Source organism: Ailuropoda melanoleuca, chromosome 9, assembly GCF_002007445.2.
Source record: "Ailuropoda melanoleuca isolate Jingjing chromosome 9, ASM200744v2, whole genome shotgun sequence".
Classification (NCBI taxonomy): Eukaryota; Metazoa; Chordata; class Mammalia; order Carnivora; family Ursidae; genus Ailuropoda; species Ailuropoda melanoleuca.
Genome location: NC_048226.1, coordinates 78,673,037 through 78,697,686, shown reverse-complemented (window position 1 = coordinate 78,697,686; position 24,650 = coordinate 78,673,037). Strand labels below are relative to the sequence as shown.

General features: G+C 34.4%; 1 protein-coding gene across 1 annotated transcript in view; it reads left to right on the top strand.

Moving 5' to 3' along the window:
- The window catches only part of CSMD3 (CUB and Sushi multiple domains 3), a 1,149,842-nt gene that overhangs the window by 505,984 nt on the left and 619,208 nt on the right, over positions 1 to 24,650 (top strand). Inside the window, 1 exon segment of the mRNA XM_034668518.1 lies at positions 2,483 to 2,570. Coding sequence (XP_034524409.1) covers positions 2,483 to 2,570 — 88 coding nt within the window.

Sequence of the window (24,650 nt, the reverse complement as noted above, 5' to 3'; positions counted from 1 at the left end):
TTCTATATTAACCCATAATCTGTGTTACATTGTAATAAAGTAAAGTAGATAAGCTCAAGTCAAGCTACTTCTTTTCTTTATCTGTATTCCATGTCAAAAAAATCACATTCAAATAACATAAACTACAACATTTTTAAAAGCCATTTTAAAATAGGAAAGAGAGTGCTTCCCATAGAACGTACTTGATTCATTGAAAACAATATCCCAGGTATTATTGTTAATCAAATGATGAGGATATATTTACTGAGAAGTTATTAATCCCTACCTAGGCATTGTGAGTATATTAAAATAATTATGTTTTTCTCTTATCTTTATCAAGTATATAATCTCTTTGTATATATGACTAAAGGATGTGAAACTACTAATTTATAACATGATAAAGAATTTTAAAACTAAATATAGAATTTAGTAAACTAAATATAAAATTTCCCATGTTATGTAACATGAGGGATTAGAATACTATGGCAAAAGTAGAGATTGTATTTTGGCAAAAATACTATGGCAAAAGTAGAGATTGTATTTTGCAAAAAGTGGAATTTGAACTGAGTCTTGAAAATTAGTTAGAATTTTGATAGATAAGGAGGAAGAAAGAGAAAACATGAAGACAGGAGAAAGTACAAATAAAGCAGGGGTGAGCATGGCTTCCTAGTAAAACTGCAGAACAATGAAGAACACGTTGGACTTGAGTTACGGACTGGTGGAAAATCCAAGTGATATAGTAGAAATCTCAAATCATAGGAGATTTGTACAGTAATAAAAATGGTGTTTGAGGAAATTTAGTCCTCCTGTAGGACTCAGGAGGATTGGAGGTGAATGATAATGGAGTGTGCACAAGCATCAATGATTACTTTGGATCTGAGTGTGCACATAAGATAACAATGGGAATTTTGGTGGGATTACCTAGTAGTAGATCATTGAAGGAGCAAGAACGGACCTGGCAAACAATGACAAAAGGATACATTGGAACTTGTTAGCAAATAGGGAATTTCTTCAAGCCATGAGGGAAGTATAAAATGTGGAGGACTATAGGCCAATGCCTTTGAATTTGTCCACTGTTAGAGTAGTCAAAAGTAAGAGAACAAAACAAAACAACCCAGAAAGGTAAAGAAGAATGAAATAACAAGTCAGCAGACCAAGAAAAGAAAAACTATCATGCATTTTGCAGAGATTGGTGAATAATATAATAAAGTTGTCAGGAAGGATATTAGTTGGGGATATTTAGTAAAGTGATTTTTATAGAATGAAGGGCACAAATGCAAAATTTCATATCTAATTGAAAATACGGTGATTTTACCAGAATCATGACTGTTGGGACATTATCTGATAGTTACCTTGTTATCTGATAAATCAGTTTGAACATATTTATCAATCTCAACTAAATGATGCAGGGATCCTGCAGTTCTCAACATTGACCTTACCTTAGAGTTACCTTAAGGGTTACTGGAAAACAAACACAGAACTGATGCCCAGGGTCCTGCCCTAGAGTAATTGCGTTAGAATATCTAGAGGTAGAAATACACATCTTCATTCTTTAAAGAAAGTTCCATAAGTGGGTCAGATCCACAGTATAGGTTGAGAAACATTATAAAGTTTAGATTTTTTTTCTCTGTGGAATCTCTGATCAGGTACAATTCTTTTCTCAAAAAGCAGATAAGTTGATGAAGAGCAAAATAGCAGTTATTCTCCAGTTCATTAAGAGATTGAATTTATGAAATAATATCACTCACATATATTAGAACTATCAGGTTTAAAAATCTTCCCATTAAGATATCTGTCTTGGGGATTTAGTTACCCACTGTGATCACATTCATCGAAAATATTAATAAATCTTTCATTAATTGAGTGTTCTAGAGAAACTGCTGAAAATGTGTACAGTGGCAAGTAAAATATAATCATGTATATTCCTAGATGGAAAAACTATTATTTAGGTTTTCAACATTATATCATAATTCATTGACATGTTTGGTAATTAGAACCATAGTCTTACTTTAATGCTGGCAGAGCACACTACTTCCTTATATGCCAAATAAGAAGTGCTAACAATCTTAAACTTTTCCCATAGGGTCTTGTTTTTCTATTGGTACTTTAAAAAATAATAGGTACCCAGATGACACTGTCATAACTGGTAGTGACTGCTTTACTGCCAATAATTAATGGAAACTCTGGCACTGATACCCTGGGAATGCATTTCCAGAGATTTCGCAGTTTGGTAGTAATTATAAATGAAGTGTTAACTGTTAATGTGTTAATACTCAGAATAGCATGTCATTGAAGATGATCATTGAACTTATAGGTCCACTAATAGCAAAAATGCTTTGTCTTTATTACTGAGATATAAAATTATATTTAACCTTTCTACATTTAAACTATAGTGTTTATAAAAATATAAGAACATATTTTATGTAAATTTTTCAGCTAACATTTTTCTTGATTTTCTAATCAAGTTTTGATTCTTTCTTTTTTTTTTTCCCTTCTGTTACAGTAAATGAGGGAGGTATTAAAACAGCTTCCAATCTATGCCCAGATCCAGGAGAACCAGAAAATGGAAAGAGAGTTGGATCAGATTTTAGGTAATATTTTGTATTGTTTATTTTGTTATTTCGTCAAAGTTTATTTTAACTTAAAATTTAAAAATAACTAATAATATGGGAATGAAGACTGAGTGATTTAAAATAATAGCAGCTAGATTTTATTTATTTGTTACTATTAATATTTCATTAGTTTAAAGTGTTTAACATACCAATTTTATTAGGATACTTTTCTGGATTTTAAACAATCAATTTCTTGTCATATTATATAGTAAGTGAAAAATCATGGGCTTTGGATTTGAAAGACTTGAGTTAGAATTCAAATTCTGCTTAATAGTTGTCTGATCTTAAGTAAGTAACTGAATCCTGTCTGCCTGAGTTTCCTGTTCTGTAACATGCAAATCAAATTTAGCACATCTAATGGTGAGTTTCAAATGAGGTACTGCCTGTGAAACCTTCCTGCGAATGTTCTACAAAGATTTTATAAGTATTTTACAGAAGTAGACATAACTGAATATGTTGTATCTGCATCTTAAAATTAGTATTATTTTTTTAATCCAAAATTAAGCTTAACAACCAAGAGAATACATGTAGTATACTGTGGTAGGCATTAATTTCATAACTATGAAACAATATTTTTTTTAAAATCTTGAAATTTTAGCAGAACTCTGATTATTGTAACATTTTATAAATACCAAGAATGCTGTAAAATATTAACTGATAATTTAACTAACATTCACAAATACTTGTTTTTACAAAGTATCGATGATATATAAATTTTTAATAAAATTATTGATAATGATTATACTTACACCTAATGCACATTTACAATTTTTACTTCTTTATATTATTTATATGAAGGACTAAAGAATATCCTGCTGGGACGGGGTGGGTAGATCATTCTTACAATAGAGACCTATGGAAATTTTGTCCTCATGGATCTTTCAAGATGACTTTAAGTTACATTTTGCTATACATGAAGAGGAAGAAAAAATAGTATGATTACAACATAAATACAGTTGTAATTTTCTAAAAAAAAATTACAGAATGTTATTTAACCAGCCCCATAAATAATATATATGAAAATGTTTGAAGAAAACCCTAGAGAGAAATTTAAAAGACCTGAGATCTAGTCCAAGTCTGATCTTAATAAATTGACTTTATTAAAAATCAACTAAATCTCTCAGCTTCAATAATTAAAAGTGATATTCTGTAGACTACAGAGTGATAAGCAATTTACTCTCTATTTTTTACGTCTTTCTAATTTTTTTATAAAATAGTATATGGTATTTATTATTTTATCCCCACTTTACAAATGAGAAAACTAAAGCTCTGTTTACCCAGGTAATAATTTGATGGAACTGAAATTTGAACTTATTACTCCCTGATTCCAAAATCTGACCATTTTATTCACTGTATTTACAACATTATGCTTTTTTTTTTAAGATTTTATTTTTTATTTATTCGACAGAGATAGAGACAGCCAGCGAGAGAGGGAACACAAGCAGGGGGAGTGGGAGAGGAAGAAGCAGGCTCATAACAGAAGAGCCTGATGTGGGGCTCAATCCCATAAGCCGGGGTCATGCCCTGAGCTGAAGGCAGACTCTTAACCACTGTGCCACCCAGGCACCCCTACAACATTATGCTTTGAAGTCAGATAAACTTCACTGAAATCCCATTCTTGCCATAAACTATTTGTCTTCAAGAGTTTATTTCCTGAGATCTAAAAATAAGAATAGTACTTATTTCATAAGGTTAAGGAAATTGGCTGATGTATGCATATAATAATTACAGAGCTTGAGACAAAATAAGTATTCAGTTAATGCTAGTGGCTATTACAGTATGATGTGAATTACAGAATAATCATTACGAATGTGTACTTGCTCCCACTTTTTGCAAAACTATATGGCTTTATTGGAAATAGCCTTAATATGGTGAGTTAAATTACCTTCAGGTGTAGTGGATTCCAGTTATAAGATTTTTTTTGTAATCATAGTTCAAACACCATGATAGATATTAGGCATCAAGAAGCTACAGTTCAGGGGACCCTGGGTGGCTCAGATGGTTAAGTGTCCGAATCTTGATTTCAGCTCAGGTCATGATTTCAGGGTCAGCCCTATGTCAGGCTTCACATTCAGTGGACAATCTTTGGTTGAGATTCTCTCTCTCCCTCTGCCTTTCCCTCCTGTGCATTCTCTTTCTCTCTAATAAATAAATCCTTAAAAAAGCTCACAGACTAAAGCAAATTCATTAAGAATGTGTGAGATGTTACAAACACACAGAGGAGGTATGGAATTTTTGGAGGCTAGGAGAAAGGGTCATAGGAGGTTAACATTGAGCTAGGTCTTAGAGGATGATTAGAATGTGATATATAGAGGAAGAGAAATCCAGTGAACATTTATGTATTCATTATCTACATATATTGCTTGCCTGTTATGTTCCTGGTCCTATACTAGGAACAAATAAAACACACAAAAGCAGACATAGTACACAGCCCCCATAGTTCTTAGAATTTAATGACAGAAAAGACAGTTAAATGTCACATGCAGTTGTAATTACAAATTTAGGACAGTACTGTGAAATCAAAAAATACAGTAATAAAAAAAAATTTCTGTAAGAGATTAAAACTATCAAGGGGGATCCCACACATTTTCAGAAGGTCCCACTCTCACTGATACCAGAATTTTATGCATCTATACTGTAAGAAAGAGCCCCACATTGAGGAAGAGCTTAATGAGCTATTCCAGGAAAATAAAGATCGTTGAGTCTAAGTTATAGAATGTAAATGGGAGAAAAGCAGAGAATGAAGTTGAGGAGATAAGGAAAAAGCAGATCTCTTCTGCTGAGTAAGCAAATTTGCAGCCCTTGTCTAATCTGGATTGAAGATATATTTTGTTTTAAGCTCACAGTGTTTTGAAAAATGAGAGCCAACATTTAAAAATTAGATTACACACACACACGTGCGCGCGCACACACACTCACAAAGATTTTTGTATTTCCTTGTTAGATCTGGTGACTGAAACTAATGTACCTTCATGGAAACATCTACTGGAACCAGTTAATGCCTATTCCCATTAGGGTGAACAAGGTCTCTTTGGTTCACCATGGTCACTCCTAGGCTACTTTAACTCACCTACAAATAATAGGAAACTACAAAGAATTGTAAAAGAGTGATGTGATCTCATTTATATTTTCAGTAGATCATGCTTTATATTTTTGATAGATGTAGTGAAGAAAACAGAAGTTTTAGTTAGAAGATGACTGGAGGGGTCTGGGTGTAAGACGATAGAGACTTGAGCTATGGTGATGTTAGTGAACTAGACAAACTCAAGAAAGATATACAGTTTTTAGGATCCAATGACAGTTTGATGTGGAAAGTAAGAAAAATAAAAGATAATCCCTAATTTTCTGGGCTTAAATATCATGAGACTGGAGTGAATGATAATATTCAATTAAGTGTGGGGACACCTGGCTGGCTCAGTCAGTTAAACATCTGCCTTTGTTTCAGGTCATGATCCCAAAGTTTGGAATTGAGCCCCACGTTGGCTCCCTGCTCACTGGGAACTCTGATTCTCCCTCCCCCTCTGTCCCTCTCCTTGCTTGTGCTCTCTCTGTCAAACAAATAAAATCTTAAAGAAAAAAATTAAGTGTGGAAGTCCAGAGTTTTGAGGAGAAAAATGAAGAGTTCACTTTTGAGATTTTAAACTTTAAATGACTTAGAGATTTCCACATAGATACATTAAGTTCGTAGTTGAACAGAGCTGAAATTCAGAGGTAATCAGGGACTATCAGCATGTAGATATTATAAAGCATATTAAAGCAGCGTGATAGATGACATCATTTAGACTTCATAGAAAGATGAGACAATCTATCACATAGTCCCAAAGATCGATGCTATCTGATGATTTGAAGGAATACAAGGAGCTATCAAATCATGCTTATGAGTGGCGAGAGGAATAGGAATGAAACAAAAGCAGGAAGTTCTTGAAAAGAGGTTGAGGAGTGTTGGATGCTATTGAAAAACTGAGAAAAAGGACAGAAGACTGTCTCTTAAATTTGACAGCATGAAGATTATAGACACGAATGATTTCATTGGAGTGACAGGTTGAAAAAAATTGAAATAGCGTGAAGAGACACTTCAGATAAGTAATAGATCTGGATCATCAAATTACATAAAGCAGAAGAATAATGGTGGCGTTCTGTAGTCTTTGTTTCTTTCATCAATATCTGGTAGTTTTCAGTATACAGGTCTTTCACATCCTTGGTGAAATTTATTTCTAGCTATTTTTTTTGATGCAATTATAAATGGAATTGTTTTCTCTATTTGTCTTTCTGATAATTTGTTATTAGTGTATCCTACAAAATTACTGAAACTGTTTATTAGTCTAACAGTTTGTTAATGGCATATTTAGGGTTTTCTATATATGATTTTATGCCATCTGCAAATAGTGACAGTTTTACTTCTTCCTATCAATTTGTATGCCCTTTATATCTTTTTTGCCTAACTGCTCTGTCTAGGACTTCCAATACTATGATAAATAAAAGTGGCAAGAGTGGGCATTCTTGTCTTGTTCCTGGTCCTAGAGGAAACACTTTCAACTTTTCAATGTTGAATGTCATATTAGTTTTGGGCTTGTCCTATATGGCTTTTATTGTGTTGAGGTACGCTTCCTTTATACCTGCTTTGTTGAAAGCTTTTTATCAAGATAGTGTCCATAGCCTGTGTTCCCTGAGAGCAATTCCACAGACCAGCAGATGTGGGCCAAACCTGAAGCCCTCCCCTCAGGCCATAGCTCCAAAAAAGGTAAAAAAGCCTCCTTTATAGAAAGACTAGGGGTTGTGTCTCAGTCCACTGTTTGCACAGTGCCTGGGGGTGTAGCCTGCCAAGAAATGTTTCTCTGATTGCTGCAATCCTATGGACCCATTAATGAAACCACCCTCCACCTTAGCTACCAGGGAGCCAGGAAATCAACGAGTGTACCCTTGGTGGTAGCCACAAAAACCCAGATACCAAAAATAAAAAGAAACAGGGCTCTAAAAGTATGTAAAGCTCCCCTCCAGGAGACTCTAGTGCCCTGGAGCATGGCTGGGGGTGAGTGCAAAAATTACATCTGACCTCCGAAGCTTCTGGAAAGAATTATAGTTGGCCCCAAAATGTGTGTTAAATTAATATCAAGCTCCTCAGTTTACAGTCATGATGGTTAGCGAATTGGTCTCCTTCACAGAAAGACCCGTTTCTATTGTCTCTTTCTGTGCCTTGGGATGGTAGATATTTAGGAACCTTTCTCCATTGGCTGTAGTCCTGTGGGACCCACAAATATAAGTCCCACTTGCCATAAGAGCCAGGCAATGTAGAGATGTCCCCTGGCAGTAGTCACAGTATAGGGGTGCCAGACAGGGGTGTAAACTGCTTTCTGGGTGGTACTATTAGAGTGTCGTGGGACCAGAAATGCAAGCTCCCTTAGCCTCCAGAGCCAGGCAGTTAAGAAGTGTCTCCTGGATGATAAACACAAACGTCAGTGTGCCAGATGCCTGTAAAAGCTCCTTTCTGAGAAATACAGTGCTCTGGAGCACAGCAAAAGGAGAGTATGAAGATGGCACCTTCCAGTCTCTGTCCAGGAGGGTATTCCAGCAAATTTCTAGATGTATGTGTTAAATTAGATGCCTGCTCCTCAGGCTGATATTTCAATAAAATAAGTGAGCCTTCGTCACTTTAAGTCTAGTCACCAGTAGCTGCCTCTGAATGGGCCTGGGGGCAGGTGAATCTGAGCACTTGTGACCTTTAAGAGCTACCTCTCAGACTGTTACAATCTTGCAGGTCTCAGGATGCAAGCCCCATTGGTTTTCAAAGTTAGATGTTTTGGAGGGCCTCATCTCTCAAGCGCATGTGTTAAAAATGGGGTGCCTGATGTGAGGTTCAAATTCTTTGATCCTCAGTGAAAAGCTCTGGGTTTTGAGTTTATTCCTGGTTGTGATTTGCTCCATCAGGGGTAGGATTTATTGTGAGATTGTGTCCCAACTTCTCATACCGTCTTTGACGTGGATTTCTTGTTTGCATGATGTGTAGTGGTCACTTAGCCAGCCTTTAGGTTTGTTTGTTTTTTTTTTTTTTTTAAAGAGGAAACTGTCAATGCTGAAGACTCAGTGCATCCTTGGGAGGAGGTGAGTTCAGGGTCTTCTTTCTTTTTTTTTGTTTTTTTTTTGCCCCAAGAAACTTTTTTAATTGGAAATTTTAAAATATACATATGGTTCTGTCATCCTTTGTTTAACATACACCGATATCAAAGGCTTTCCATTGTTTACAAATTTCTTTTTTTTTAATTTTTTTTATTTTAATGATTTTTTATTATATTATGTTAGTCACCATACAGTACACCCCTGGTTTCTGATGTAAAGTTCGATGATTCATTAGTTGCGTATAACACCCAATGCACCATGCAATACGTGCCCTCCTTACTACCCATCACCAGTCTATCCCATTCCCCCACCGCCTCCCCTCTGAAACCCTCAGTTTGTTTCTCAGAGTCCATAGTCTCTCCTGCTTCGTTCCCCCTTCTGATTACCCCCCTTTCTTTATCCCTTTCTTTCCCTACCGATCTTCCTAGTTCTTATGTTCCATAGATGAGAGAAATCATATGATAATTGTCTTTCTCTGCTTGACTTATTTCACTTAGCATTATCTCCTCCAGTGCCGTCCATGTTGTGATCTTCTTGATTCATGGTCTTGAACTGAAACTCTCAAGGAAGGTTTTAATTGAAATGGAGAGTATTGGGCATAGAATATCCTAGGAAATAGAATCAACACAACTTCCTTATGGATTGACTATGGAGGAATGCAATTGAGAATAGTTAATTCTACAAAGAGCCTTTTATAAAGAAAATGCTAGCATAGTCTGCAGCACATGGAAGTCCTTTCTTTTGTTTCTATGTTTGGTTTATCAGTGATTTGATAGATCTTTTCCTCCTTTTTTCTACTCCAAATTTCTTGACTGTCTCTTATATTATCCATATTGTTTAAACCAAAAAGATTATTATTCAAATACCTCTTCTTGTGTTTTATTTCTTATTTTTTCTCTTACTCTCACTTTATTTCATTGGTATAATCCATCTCATATTAAGGTCAGATCACTTGTTCCACTTTTTCTAGGTCACATAGCATTTCCATTATAATAATGGAATTTTATTTAATAAAAATCACATATACTCAATAAAACAGTGTTTTACTATGGAAGTTATAGAATACTACATCTGAGTATTCGAATGCAGCATGGGAAAATCTGACAGATCTGACATTGAATTCTGCTTTTATGTGTTTTTTTAATCATTAATGATGACACTAGAAAGTGTTCTTAATATTTTGCTTTATTGTAATTTAATTTTTCAAAAAGTGCCATTTTATACATGAAATCTCATTTTTATAGATTTAGAGTTAGTATACATCAAGTATTCCCACATTGCATAGGCCAAGATACTTGCCTTATCTATAAACAGTTTTATTCATCAAAAATTATTTTCTAGTTGGAATATTTTAATGTATTTCTAAATATGTATACTTTAAACTGTATTTCGTGAAAGATTAACACAATTTAAATTATTTGTGGTCTCTAACTATTTCTTGCATCACCTTTTCTTTTTGGTACTTTTATCATAACATTGTAAAAACAGCTTGTTTTTCCCCTCCAGTAATGAGGAGACCATGAGAATAGGCGAAGTATAGATAAAATGCTAAGTTACTCAGAAGGTGTGCACAGTGTAAGTGCTAAAGCTTGTTATTTGTGTTATTTATTTTCTTTTTATACTGCCTACCCATGTTGAGTATTTTTGTAAATCAAATTTTTCTAAATATCCTATTAGCTTAGATAACATAATTGATGTAACTTTTAAAACTGTAGCCTCACTATTTGCTCTACATATTTATACAACTTAAAATACACTTTTTTGTTTTTTATAGGAGCTAGTTTTAATATGGTAATATTGTTCTGAGCAATCTGGGCTCCAAAAAGCAACAGAACATTTATGCTTCCATACTCTGTTTTCAGACCTAGGTAATATGTCTTTTAAAGAATCTTCTCAAAGATGCCAGAAACATCTTTCCATATGTGCAACAGTACAAGTCTTAATTGCATTAGTCTTAAAACATAATATGAGAGGAAGGTTGCAGTGCAGGTTTACTCAGCAGCCTTTTCTTAAGTATCTAAACTATTTTTGGCTTGGTGATGAAAAAAAAAAATAGTGTGGTATCTGCCTTCAAGAAATAGAATAAATTCCAGTATGGTGATATGAGAAAGCACACAAGTGAATATCGTTCAAGTCATATGAGCCAAGAGAACATGGATATAAATTATGGGAAAATAAAGAAGATAAAAATCCATTTGAAGAATGGACAGGATTCTTATAGGAAAAGATTGGCAGGATCACATACTAGAATAACATGTGCTGTATTGCTGAGCTGATAAAGGGTAGACGCATTTGGAAGAACAGTTTGCCTTAAGCAACTGGTTATTTTAAGAGAATAGTAGCTTTTTAAAAAATCTCTTTTTAAAAATGCACTTCACATAACTAAAATGATCTATTTTCTGTAAGTGGCATGTCTAGCATTCTGTAACACAGTATGGCAGAATTGGAAATATAATGTCAGAAAGTTAGGTTTGGGCTGTATTAAGAAGGAAATTAAATGCTAGAATGCAAATATATAAACAAAAGGAAAAAAGCATCAAATTGCAAGCCATAAGCTCTGGGTTCAGGCCTACTTTTATTATGGCTAAGTGCACAAACTTCTGGCATACAGGTTTACTCATTAGCAAAATAGGAATATGCCATGTATATTTTTTAAAAGATATTTATTTATGTATTTGAGACAGAGTGTGAGAGCAGAGCCACCCAGGCACCCCAATGTGTGCAATGTTTTAACAAGCAACTGAATAATAGTTGTGAAAGTGCTTTTAAGCTATGGTATTTCTGTATATGATAATTGATATTATATCACTTCTCCATTCCATGAGCTATGAAGAGATTCAATTTTTTTGTTCTTTTAGTGAGAAAGAGAGAGAGTATGTTGGGGGATAGGGAGGGGAGAGAGAGAAAGACTGAATTCCAAGCAATCTCTGTGACCAGCATGGAGCCCAACAGAGGGGTTGATCTCATGACCCTGAGATCATGACCTTAGCCAAAATCAAGAGTAGCATGCTTAACTGACTGAACCACCCAGGCACCCTAGAGATACAAGTTTTTTGATGGAGGGTAATACAGCAGTAGCTATGCAATAAAATCTTTACCTGAAAAACTAAGTGTAATACATCTTGTAAATAGAATAGGAAAGCATTGCTATTGTCCAGATGAGAAATTTTAAGGGTGTTAAGTAAGATGGAGACAATGAGAATTGAAAGGAATCAATTAATAAGATTGAAGAAGTAGAATCAAAGGGTTGCAGAATTTGGAGAAAGAATAAAGATTTTGAAATTTGAATGCATTGGAAAAATCATACTAAAATGAGGAGGAGAAAGGTATCTGGGCATTACTTTAGCCTGGGTACTTTACCAGGAAATTTTATAACTGTTAAATATTTAGTCCTTTGCTATAACAGTAAAATTTGATGTCATTCTGTTTTTATTAAAGAGGAAACAGATCTTTGGGGAGAATAAATAGCTTCTCCAAGTCAAGTAACAAGATTTAAAATTAAGTTCATTGAATTCCAAATTCCATACTCTTTTGCTTGTAATAATGTATGCTTGTTTTAGAGGAAAGACTAGTTCAGTTTCTAAAAAGTTGAAAATAAAGATCGGTTTCTCTGAAGAATGAAAATAATAAAGACCTAAAAACAAAAAAAAAAAAGGAAAGTCATAATTATCGAAGCCTTCAAGAGGTAATGATATTCTTAAAGCAGAATATATAGTAGAAGAGGAGAGTTTTGAAGAAGGAACATGGAGCAAAGCTTATTTTTTTTAGGGAAAAGGAGGAGAAAGTGGATTTGAGAAAAGAGTGAATAGGTGGTAGAATATCTAGACTCAGGGAAACCAAGATCATCCTTAGCTACTAAAACCAAAAAAGAGATTACAATAGTAACAGAAGAGTTGAGGGAAATGAGAACAGAGAAAATTAATTTAGGGATGGAGTAGTCATTGGTAATTTAAGAGATGATGCAAAAAATCAGAGTACAAAATATTAGGAGGAGTGCCTGGCTGGCTCAGTCTGAGGTGTGTATGACTCTTGACCTCAGGGTTGTGAGTTCAAGCCCCACACTGCACATAGAGATTACTTAAGAATAAAATCTTAAAAAAAAATTTCAAAACAATAGGGAATAGCTGTGTGGTAAGGAAGGAAGTGCCACAGTGTAGTCTATTCTTTAGAAGATATTTGTGGGAATAGATGGAACACTTCTGGGAGCTCCTATTTATTAGTGATCTCTTTGCAATTACCAAAGTAAGACATACAAGTGAATATACTAGGAGATTTAGAAAGCTCATTTTAGGTGAACAGATGAAGGTGGGTCCACATTCAAAAGTGCAATAGATTTTCATCATGTTTGTCAGCTTTTCTTGACAATAGTAGCGTTTTAATATTATCAGATGAGAAGCATGCACCCTGCTGTTTCATTACTAAGCTATACCAGTGTTTTAATAATCCAAATAAAAAGCCAAATTTTGAAGCCAAAATTTTTCTTTGTTCATGAAGAGGAGGCAAATTCCTGTCCCTATCTAGTGACATTGCTTTAAAAGAAGGTATCAGACAAGGCCTTTCCTACAGAAAGAAAGTCTGTGTAAGGTAAGGATTCCAGAAGCTGAGCTTTTCCAGACATTTGGTTATCATTTTAAGAGACATTTAAATTTTTAATTTATTTTTCAGCATAAAAATCACTGGCAGTTTTGATATCTTTTTGGCAGCATTTTTCCCTTTGAAAGCCTGTTATGCTCCATAGATGTTTCAAATTAGAAAAAAGGCTTTTAGGATTTCAAAACACAGCTGTTAAGAGTCTCACCTTGGAGATTAGCACACAAAATGGTAGGCAAATCATAGCATGTCCAATAAGATATCTTACTTTTCCAAGGATTTTCTTATAATTTCCTCAGTGATTATAAAAACATTGATTATGTGCATACAAGAATATTTCTGTGTTAGCAACTTCTGCCTGTAAGTCATTTAGTTTTATGGTGAGTTTGAAGTCCTACTCTTAGGTTATGTGATCAGAGAAATTAATGAAAAAATGTTAAAGTTGTAGTCATACATATAAAGGTAATAAAAATCTCAGTGGTGATGTTAAATGTGTGGTCATAGATTCTGCAATATGGTAATAGTGGCGTATAATTCACTGAACACTTCAGTTTAAAAGTTAAAAAAATGGACATAGTAAAAATAAGCATCACTGGAATAATCTGTTATTAGTTACATAATAATAATTTTTAAAAAATCATGTAAATTATAACAGCATCAAACTAAAATGTGGGGGGAGGGGAAGAAAAAGTGTAAAGTTTATGAATTCTATTGGAGTTTTGAAGGTAAGTTGTTATCATTTAAAATAAGGTGTTGTAAGTTTTAGATATTTTTTGTAAGCCTGATGATAACCACAAGGGGATGTCCTGCAGTAATTACACAAAAGAGCATGAGCAAGAAGTCAGAGCATGTAGATACCAAAAGACATCAAAACACACAAAAAAGACAGTAGGATAAGAAACAAGGAACAATAGATCTACAAAACAACCAGAAAACAAAATGACAATAGTACGTCCTTACCTATCCATAATTACATTAAATATAAATGGATTAAATTCTTCAATTATAAGTCACAGAAATGGCTGAACAGATTAAAAAAAAGCCAACAATATGCTTCCTGTGAGACTCACTTTAACCTTAAAAACAAACATTGATGATAAATGACTCAGTACATCAAGAATGTATAACAATTTTAAATATTTACAAATTGGACTACTTAGATATATATAAAACAAAAAGTAACATAGCTCAAAGGAGCTATTCACTAGCCACACCAATCAGACTAGAAAAAGAAACAAAAGACATCTATATTGGCAAGGAAGCAGTTAAACTGTCACTTTGCAGATGACATGATGATATACATAGAAAATGTTAAAGACTCCACCACAAAACTATTAGAAGTAATGAGTGAATTAAGTCATAGGAAACAAAATTAATATTCAGAAATTAGTTGCATTTTTATACACTAATAAGTATCAAAAGAGAAATTGAGAAAAGAATTCCATTTGCAATTTCACCAAAAACAAAAACAAAAACAAAAACAAAAAAACAATACCTAGGAATAAACTTAACCAAGGACGTAAAGGAACTGTATTCTGAAAACTGTAAAACACTGGGAATGAAGAATACTAAGTGGAGGAAAGGCAGCCTTTTCAATAAATGATGCCTGGATAATTGGATAGTCACATATCAAAGAATGAAATTGGGCCTATATCATACACCACTCACAAATATTAACTCATATTTGATTACGGACTTAAATGTTAGACCTGAAACCGCAAAATTCCAGGAAGAAATCATAGGAATGAAGCTCCTTGATGTAGGTCTCAGTGATGATTTTTTTTTAATCTCACACCATCAAACTACAGCAAAGGAAACCAGCAACAAAGTGAAAAGATGAGCCATGAAATGGGGGAAAAAAATATTTGCAAACCGTGTATCTCATAAGTGGCAAATACCCAAAATGTGTAAAGAAGTCATACAACTAAATGGCAAAAATAATGATAATAATCATCCAGTTTAAAAAAATAGGCCAAGTGTGGTGCCTGGGTGGCTCAGTCATTAAGCGTCTGCCTTTGGCTCAGGTTATGATCCCAGGATTCTGGGATGGAGCCCCGCATCGGGCTCCCTGCACGGGGGGAAGCCTGCCCTGCTTCTCCCTCTCCCACTCCCCATGCTTGTGTTCACTCTCTCGCTGTCTCTCTCTCTCTGTGTCAAATCAATCAATCAATCAATCTAAAAAAAATATATATATATAGGCAAAGGACCCAAATAGACATTTCTCCAAAGAAGATATACAGATGGCCAACAGGTAAATGAAAAGATTACTAACATACTCAATATCACTAAGCATTGGGGAAATTTAAAATCACAGTGAAATATAACCTCACACCTGTTAGAATGGCCATCATCAAAAAGATAAGAGATAACAAATGTTAGCCCGGATGTGGAAAAAAGGGAACCCCTGTGCACTTTTGTTTGTAACATAAATTGGAGCAGTTACTATGGAAAACGGTTATGGAGGATCCTCAAAAAATTAAAAATAGAGCTACCATATGATCCAGCAATTGTACTTCTGGGAATATACCCAAAAGAAATGAAAGTAGTAACTGAAGTTACCTGTGCCCCCATCTTCATAGCCAGTTGGTACAGACCCAGAGTTGAAAAGGGAATTTTCAATTGTATATGGAAAAATGGAATTAAAAAATTATAATACACTGTGATAAATACAATCAGTTAACTATGTCTAATATACAGGTCATGATCTCAGGGTCCTGGGATGGAGTCCCATGTTGGGCCCGTGCTCACTGGCGAGTCAGCTTGAGGATTCTCTTTCTCCCTCTTCCTCATTCCCTCCCCCCACTTGCATGCTCTCTCTCTATAAAGTAAATAAATCTTTAAAAAATAATAAAAACATTCTCTTAGAATATAAATGGCTTTAATCAAGCAGATACCTATTCATTATCAAATTTTTGGCTTTAATTGTCTGTTAGACATTTGAGGTTGTAACTCCTGTGTAAATTGAATAGATTAATGAATACATATTTGCAAATGTGGTAAGTTTCTGTCCTAAATGATTAAGTTGATGATAGTATTATGCACTAAGACTGGAAATAACAGAAGAGGAACAAGTTTCAAGGAGAAGACCAGTTCAGTTTGGGATACTTTGAATTTGTAGTCTTTCTGTGGGACATTCAAATGGTTATCAGAAGAGATCAGAAACAGAGACAGATTTGTGAGAAGGAGGTTGAAGTCATGTGTCACAGAATAAGCAATTGCCCTACAGGTATCTCCTTCCCCCACCCATACACATTCAAGATTCCCATCCTGCTCACCCAAGGGCTTCCAGTTGCAAGTACCCGTGACTCCTTTGACTCTATTGTGAGCTCACTTGGTGGGCTGGCCACCTATGAGGGGAGTGATTGTTAACAGGTATGGGGTTTCATACTAAAAATAGAGTTTCAGTAATAAAAATATTCTGAAATTAGATAGTAGTGATGTTGTGTCACTTAGTGAATATACTAAAACCCAGTAAATTGTACATTTTAAAAAGGTGAAAAAAGTGTTTGCAAGTTGTTCATTCTCAGTCTTCTTGACTTAATAGAATCATCTAAAAATTTCAGCATAAAAATTCAACTTACTGAGCTTTACCTTCAGACACAGGAAGTATGGTCAATATGTCTGAATATATAACAAGATCCAACCCCCTGGGATTACAATGTCAATGGCTCCAGACACACTTTGAAAAACACCTCTATACAAAAATAAATAGATCTATAATAGCACAAGAAGTTCCCATTCCCAGACCCAAAGAAATATTTAACACTTCCATTTTCTTACAAATTTATGTTCTAACAACCTAGCCCTGTTGTGCATTGCTCGACTTCTCAAACCTTGGATCAGATTGGATATCATCCCTCTCATTTCCTGTTTCACAGTCGAAATGATGCGGTAACTGCTTTTTATTACAACAGCCACTGCAAATCCAGCTTCACAAAGATATGATGTCATTGAAAGAAATACAGTGATCTAATGTTGAAACTATGAACTCTCTCAATCTAGTGGCTTGTATGATGCATTATGAATGTCTGTATTTACTTCAAAAATTTGAAGTACACTGCAGCCACCACTGCACTAAACTGACATGCTCAACACAGTTTGGGAACTGCAATTTTATCTGATAAAAGAAGGCAGGAAAAAAATGTACAATAAAATGCACACTGGTAGTTTATTTTGTACTTTAGTAAGACCTGTTGCATGAACACGTACTCTCCATCCATTGTCAGAGTCCAGACAGACGATATGATATTTGTAACTGTACTAAAGAATGCAAGCAAATCAGCAAATCTCTCCTGGATCTTCATCTAAACTAGTATGACTTATCCTTTTTTTTTTCTTTCCCCCAAAGATTTTATTTATTTATTTCATAGAGAGAAAGAGAGAGCACACGCAGCAGGAGCGGCAGGCAGACGGAGAACCAGACTCCCTGCTGAGCAAGGAGCCCCATGTGGGGCGCCATCCCAGGAGCCTGGGATCATGACCTGAGCCAAAGGCAGACGCTTAACTGACTAAGCCACCCAACCACCCTATCCTAGTGTTTCTTTCACTCAGCAGGTATCTCCTGCGTACTTAAGTAGCAGACACTGGGTTAAACCCCAGATGTAGGAGATAAAAGGGAGAATAAGACATAATTTTTCCCTTTGAGTTTACAGGATTCAGCTTGTATCCCTGTGATTCATAAAATGTCTCTACCATTCTGCCTAGCCCTTTAGCATAACTCTGTATACCTGTCCGCTGTCTGTAGTGTTGATTTTTAGATTTTCCTTAGCTTCAAAATTTCTACTCCAAGGGCAAAACTGTTTTTAACACCTCACTGATTCATACTCTTGGAACTCACATAGTGTGACATTGTGGGAACCAATCTGACCATGAGAGAATTTGGAATTCTTTAAAATATCTAAAATAATATGATTTTATTACTCTCCATTCTCAAATGCAGTTTATCACTTTAAGGTAGCAGCTCACTCACCCATTTCTACTCGCACAGAAATCATTATATAGAGCTCTTCTCTGATTTGCAATTCAGAGAATCAGAGTTTGGTACACTCTATTTCTCTAATTTTGTGCCTTGTGGTCGCCAGGTGACCTCATAGTTGATGGAGAGCTAGTGAAAAGATGGTAAAAACAGGACCATGTCCTCCTTAACACTCGTGGGAAGATTTATTGTATTAAGTAGCAGAACTGCAATGAAAACTTTGAACCATTCATTGTATGTCATACTCTAGGAGAATGCTTGGGACTTATTTTTCTTTTAAAGTTAAAAGAATTCCATAGCCAAATTTTGAATTATATTATTTATTGTCATACACTATTTGATAATATTTTATATAATTATTTGTATTTTATTATATTTATTTTTACCCTTTTCCTGAATTTTATAGCTGGGAAATAAACCACAGAGGGATCTGGTCTTTTCTGTGTCACTCTGCACTCTCCAGTTCCTATTTTGGACTCAGAAAGGTGACAGCGAGACTTGCCGAACATTTATGAAAGCACAATTTCTTAATTTTGGTTTTAGTTTTCGTTTTTTACTGGAAAGGTATTTTCCCTGTAAATGGAGACATTAATTGCAAAGTTATTTTAATCAGGATAATATAATTTTCATGATATACATATTAGAGGAACTGCATTATAGCACAGTCACTATATTAAATGAGAATGATTCAAAAATTAAACACACCTCACTTCAAAGATAAACACTCTTCAGTCATTAAAGAAGCACAACTACGTGAAAACACAATGAAGTCTTTGAGGTGTATTTGTTGTGGCATTTTACTTTAATAAAAAGCAGATTGATTCATGAAATGTTAGAGATAGAATGTGCCTAGAGGTAACCTAATCCAGTCTGCTTGAAACTTTCCTCAGTGGGCCATAATGTTACTAAAACTGAATGTGTAAAATTATGTCTATTTTATATTATAGGCTTAACATGGCAGTAGCAACTTAATATGCCAAATTTGCATTACTGGTATTTGCACTAATTTATTATTGTCAGCATCTCCATGTAGGATTTAAGATACAAATATTATATGTGGGTAGTCAGTGTTCAATCTAAGTGGCCATTTCAATCTATAAGAGCATTAAATGGTTCACAATGAGATGGTTGCATTGTGTGTTAGTCTTGCACTTTAAATATCACCCACAAGGTTCCCTGTGGATTACTCTTGCATCTGTTTATTTCTTTGGCTAGAGAATAAATGACATTGATAACTGCTACAAGAGTAGATTAAATGGGATTTTATACAGAAAAAGGCTTTGTAAAGTAGAATGCCTAATTAATATTAAAATATTAATTGTTCTACGATTTAAAAAACAGAAAACTTGGATCAACTTGGATAGTTTATAACTGTGTATTCCAGGTTCACTTCATCTATGCCTCTGGAATGTGTTCTTACTCTGAGGTAGATTTGATTTCATTTAAATCTCTACTTCAGTTGGTTTATTCCTCTATAACAGCTAATCTTAAACAGAAGGTCATAGTCCTTTGGGGGGCTTTTTGCAATAACTGGTTACCAGTACTAAAAAATACATATATATGTTAAAGTTTGATAACAATGTAAGCTCTGAAAAATTCAGCAAATAGGGTTAGCCTCGTTGCATTGCTTAGTTCATAGCTAATATGAGCGCAGGGATGTGGGGAAGAGGAGTGGAATAGCAATGGGTACAGTTAGAGCTAACGTGCGAAAAATGTGGTGTTAAACTTTGCCTTACCTTATGACACTGCCTATGCAAGACACATTTTATGGATATGCTCTCATGTGAGCTACAAAACAGCATGTGGTGGAAATGATTAGAAAATTTACCAACCTAGCACCATAGCATTAAAGCTTTTTAGACCTTACTTTTGACACTAATTTTATTTTGCGTTTTGGTTTTCAGGGATTATATAATCAGATTCTTATTTCTAATTGCATCAACCACTTTCTTTTCTATGGGCATAGCAACAAAACTGGTGCCACATCTGTTATAGTTTTCCAATGAATACTATTTGAAAAGTTTGTTATTTTCAGTTTTAGCACTTTGTCTCATAAAACATTTTTATCACAGTACAACAGTTTTCATATTTTTAAATAAATTTTGTCACTGAAATGTTGTGTATATTGTGATTTTTCTGAATAACTTAACCCCTTTTTACTACTAACCTTCAAAAACACTATTTGATGATTTATTCCTTATAATTTTTCCATCAAATAATATCATTATCCTACTATGTGCTTTTCTCTTACTTTATAACACAGTTATAGATCTGTATGATACTTCACATGAAATGTAAAAACACTGTGCCAGTCTAGGATTAAACATTTGTTAAAAGTGATGCTCAATCAAGAAACAATACTCATCTAGTGAATGTTGAATATAAGATGTGAGAAAAAGGGGAAAAAGAGAAAAAGAAAACAAAAAAGCAAACAGTGGCAAGTATTTATCTCCTATACTTCAGGAAAAAAATGAAAAGAATAAATATCAAGATTAAAAATAAGATTTTTAGTTATTTTTTTTTTCATAATTGTACTGAATTTTAAAACTTTGAAATCTTATTAGGTACAATAGCAAGTACTTTAGAGGAGGGAATTTTGAAGAGTTCTGAGGAGATGATCACAGTTAATTTTAAAAGCTAAAAACAAGGGCTCCGCGATAATAATCATTGTACTTTTCTCTGAAGGTGTAGAATTCTAACTCATTTTAATGGCTTTCCTTTTAGCTTAGGTAGCTATTTAACTAATGAAGAGCTGTTTTTTGTTTGTTTGTTTTGTTTTTTGAAGAGCTGTTACGTTCTTATGTGAAAATCCACATTAATGTGCCCCTCTAGTGGTCTTGTGTTTCTTTCTGAACAAACTATTCCTTTGAGACTGTTCCTTTTTCCAGGATATTGTCCTTTTGGAATTGCTGTTGTGTTGTTTCATATAAGTATATGCATATATGAAATAAAACCGTAAGAAGGATTTACTCCTAGTGATAGAATTTAGGCTGAAGTGAAATGAAGTATTAGAAGGTGGGGAAGGTAGCAGCATCACCTTCTAGGTTTGCTTTACATGTACACAGAAGTCCATGTTTGGGGAGATTGAGAGGGTAGTATTTGGTTTCAATATTGATTGAGGCAGTGAGTGACTTTTAACATTGCACCATTGCACAAGCCAAGGTACCCAGGGACAGTATCCAGACTGATCATTACACATAGTGCAAAGAAGGTAGTAGAGCAGGAGACTAAGATATAAAAGTGCATGAATGCTAAATTGATTTTACCTGGCATTCGGCATAGACTTGGTTCTGCTGATGCTATCTTTGGAAAGGAATGGCATTAATTTTGTAAGGATGATGAAATAAATGAGCGATACACATAAAAAGACCATGATTTTCTTTTCTCTTTTGATGGAAAGTTTTGATTCGAGTTAAAAATCTTCTGGGGGAAAAAAAAGCCTTATCAATATATTTTAGAATCAGAAATCATGTATTTTGAAAATAAGGTAATTTACCATGACCTTAGAATAAATTGTATGGACGTATATATAATTTCTTCAACTTTATAATGAGTGGGTTAATGCCATCACTTTTGCTTCCAGCTTAAGATGACAGATTGAATATTGAAGAGAGAAAGAATAACCAGTGGTACAAAGGAGAGAAAGTACTGAATCCAAAACCAGGTGGAGAAATAGCCCTTACAGAAGGTGATAAAATTGCTCTGTTTTTACAGTAAGGAAGGACAATAGAATAAATGTGAAAAAAAAAAAAACAAGAATTTTGGAATTAGATTAAAAACACATTAACAGTGTAGTTAACAGTATAATTTTCACTTTTCTCCATAATCTTTATTCTCAGAATATTGTATGACAATCGTAAATGACTTCTGTGATTTTAAAAGAGAAAAAATCATACTGTAAAATTTCCTACTCCAAATCTCATTTTGGTAAAAATAACCTCAGATTTTCTAATGCACAATTAATCACTTTTGAAATTATTAATTTAAATATATTTAGGAATCATTTGATTTTCAAAGATATTAAACATTATTGAGGTCATTTTGATGATAGTTATTTTCTGCATGTTTAGTATTTTGATTTTTTTTCCTTCAGAAATGGTTTGCAAATGCTTTAATTTTTGTCAGCCTTCATGCCTGGATGGTTTCTGCTTGTACAGTGATAATTTTATAAAATATACTTCTGCTTTAGTGAGAAATTTCTCCATCTGTCAGGAAATTGTCTCAACCTTTACATTAAACAAACAAAAAAAACCAGTAACTAAAAAAAAAAAAACCTAAATTTATATTCACCCTTAATACAATGTTCTCAAGATTTCTTTGCCCCAGGGCGCCTGGGTGGCACAGCGGTTAAGCGTCTGCCTTCGGCTCAGGGCATGATCCCGGCGTTGTGGGCGTTGTGGGATCGAGCCCCACATCAGGCCCCTCTGCTATGAGCCTGCTTCTTCCTCTCCCACTCCCCCTGCTTGTGTTCCCTCTCTCACTGGCTGTCTCTATCTCTGTCAAATAAATAAATAAAATCTTAAAAAAAAAAGATTTCTTTGTCCCCTTATTTTTTAAATTCTCTTTTCTGACCCAGTCACCATCATTGGTCCTTCTACCTTTTTGTATTTGTTCATATTTTATTTATTTGTATAAATAAAATTATATTAGCTCTCTTGTGTTAGGATAGGAAAAATTACATATTGTGAAAAATTCACATCTTTTTTCACTGACAACTTTTATATTATAGTGTGTTTTGCAATAGTAAATATAATTTTAAAAGATGATAGTGCAGGGCACCTGGGTAGCTCAGTCGGTTGAGTTTTGCCTTCAGCTCAGGTCATGATCCCAAGGTCCCTGGGTTGAGTCCCCCAGGTTCCCTACTCAGTGAGAAGTGTGCTCTTCCCTCTCCCTCTGCCCCTCCCCCACCAATATAATCATAGTGAAGATCAACACTTGTTTTTCAAGCTATGTCATTGCATATCATATGCCTAATGATTCCATACTTTGAAATTAAAAATGTGTTCAATCATTTATTTTGGAATGTTCTATCAGATTGAGTATCTTACCAACATAGAAGTACATATTTTCAATGGAACTTAGCAGTAAGTTTTTTTTTTTTTAAGTTTGACTCAAGTATTAAAGCAGTTCATAAAATGAATACACAGTGCATTTGTTCAAGGTATCCATTTTCTAGATATTATTGAGATATTTCTGAGATATATTGAGCCTGGATTCTTCAGAAATGACCTCCTATTCCGTTGATTTCTGCCCTCTCTGTGTTGTTTTATACTTTTATTATTTTTCTTTTAGAGTCTGTTAGAGTGTAGCTGTAATCCAAGATGGAGGTATTTGCAGATGCCCAGACTCCTTCCTTTGATAGTGCAGAAGAAATTAACAGTTTTCACAGTTATTTCCATAATTGAGGGGAATAATTGAGTGCTCAATATGTGTTAGTTACTATGTACTTTATAAATGATATTTCATTACATGATCACAAACAGATGAGAAAGCTCAGGATTTCAGACATTTTTACCTTCTCAAAGCCATAAAACTGGGAAAGAAGAGTTAGGATTTGAAATTTCTTTGAGACTCTTTAGCTTAAACTATTGGCCACAGCTCTAAACTACTTCCCCCATTGTATTTACTGGTATTGTTAATCTTTGAGTGCATAAGGGAGTGGGTAGAAACTTCAGGGACCGTCACTGGCCGTCTCTGGTATAGTAGCAGAGCACTTACATGTTTATTATTACAAAGTGCCTGTCTCCAAGCTGTGTGTTAGTTTGCTATAATCAAAAGAAACAAGCTCAAACACTTCCTATGTAAACAAGATGCAGTTTCTGTCTTTTAGCAAGGAGACTGTGGTTAAAGTAGAATATTATAATCAAATGCAAATACAGTGACAAACACAGTGACCTTGACAGAATTATCAATCATTAAGTGAGAAAATAGTAATTAAAATTACTTCTGTGAACCAGGCCCTATACTAACCCCCCCCCCTTTTTTTTAACTTATCACTGGTTTCTAACCACTAATCTCTCTAGTACAAGTCACCATCATATCATCTCCATAAGAGCAGGGATCACTGCTATAGTTTGTTAACCAAACTCCTTGCTTCTGCCTTTGCTCCTTTAAAGTTCATTCTTCACCTAGCAGCCAATATGATTACTTTAAAACATGAAGTAAGATAATGTCATTCCTTCACCTCACAATCCTATAATAACTGTCCAATTCTCTCAAAGATAAAAATCCTTACTTTGCCTACAAAATCATAAATGATCGACCCCTAATCTCTAATCACTTCCTTAACTTAATTTCATGCCCTAGTCTCCTTCCTTTCCTTTGTTCTAATCATGTTATTTTCCTCGCTGTTTCTGGAACATAGCAAATGGGTCACATGG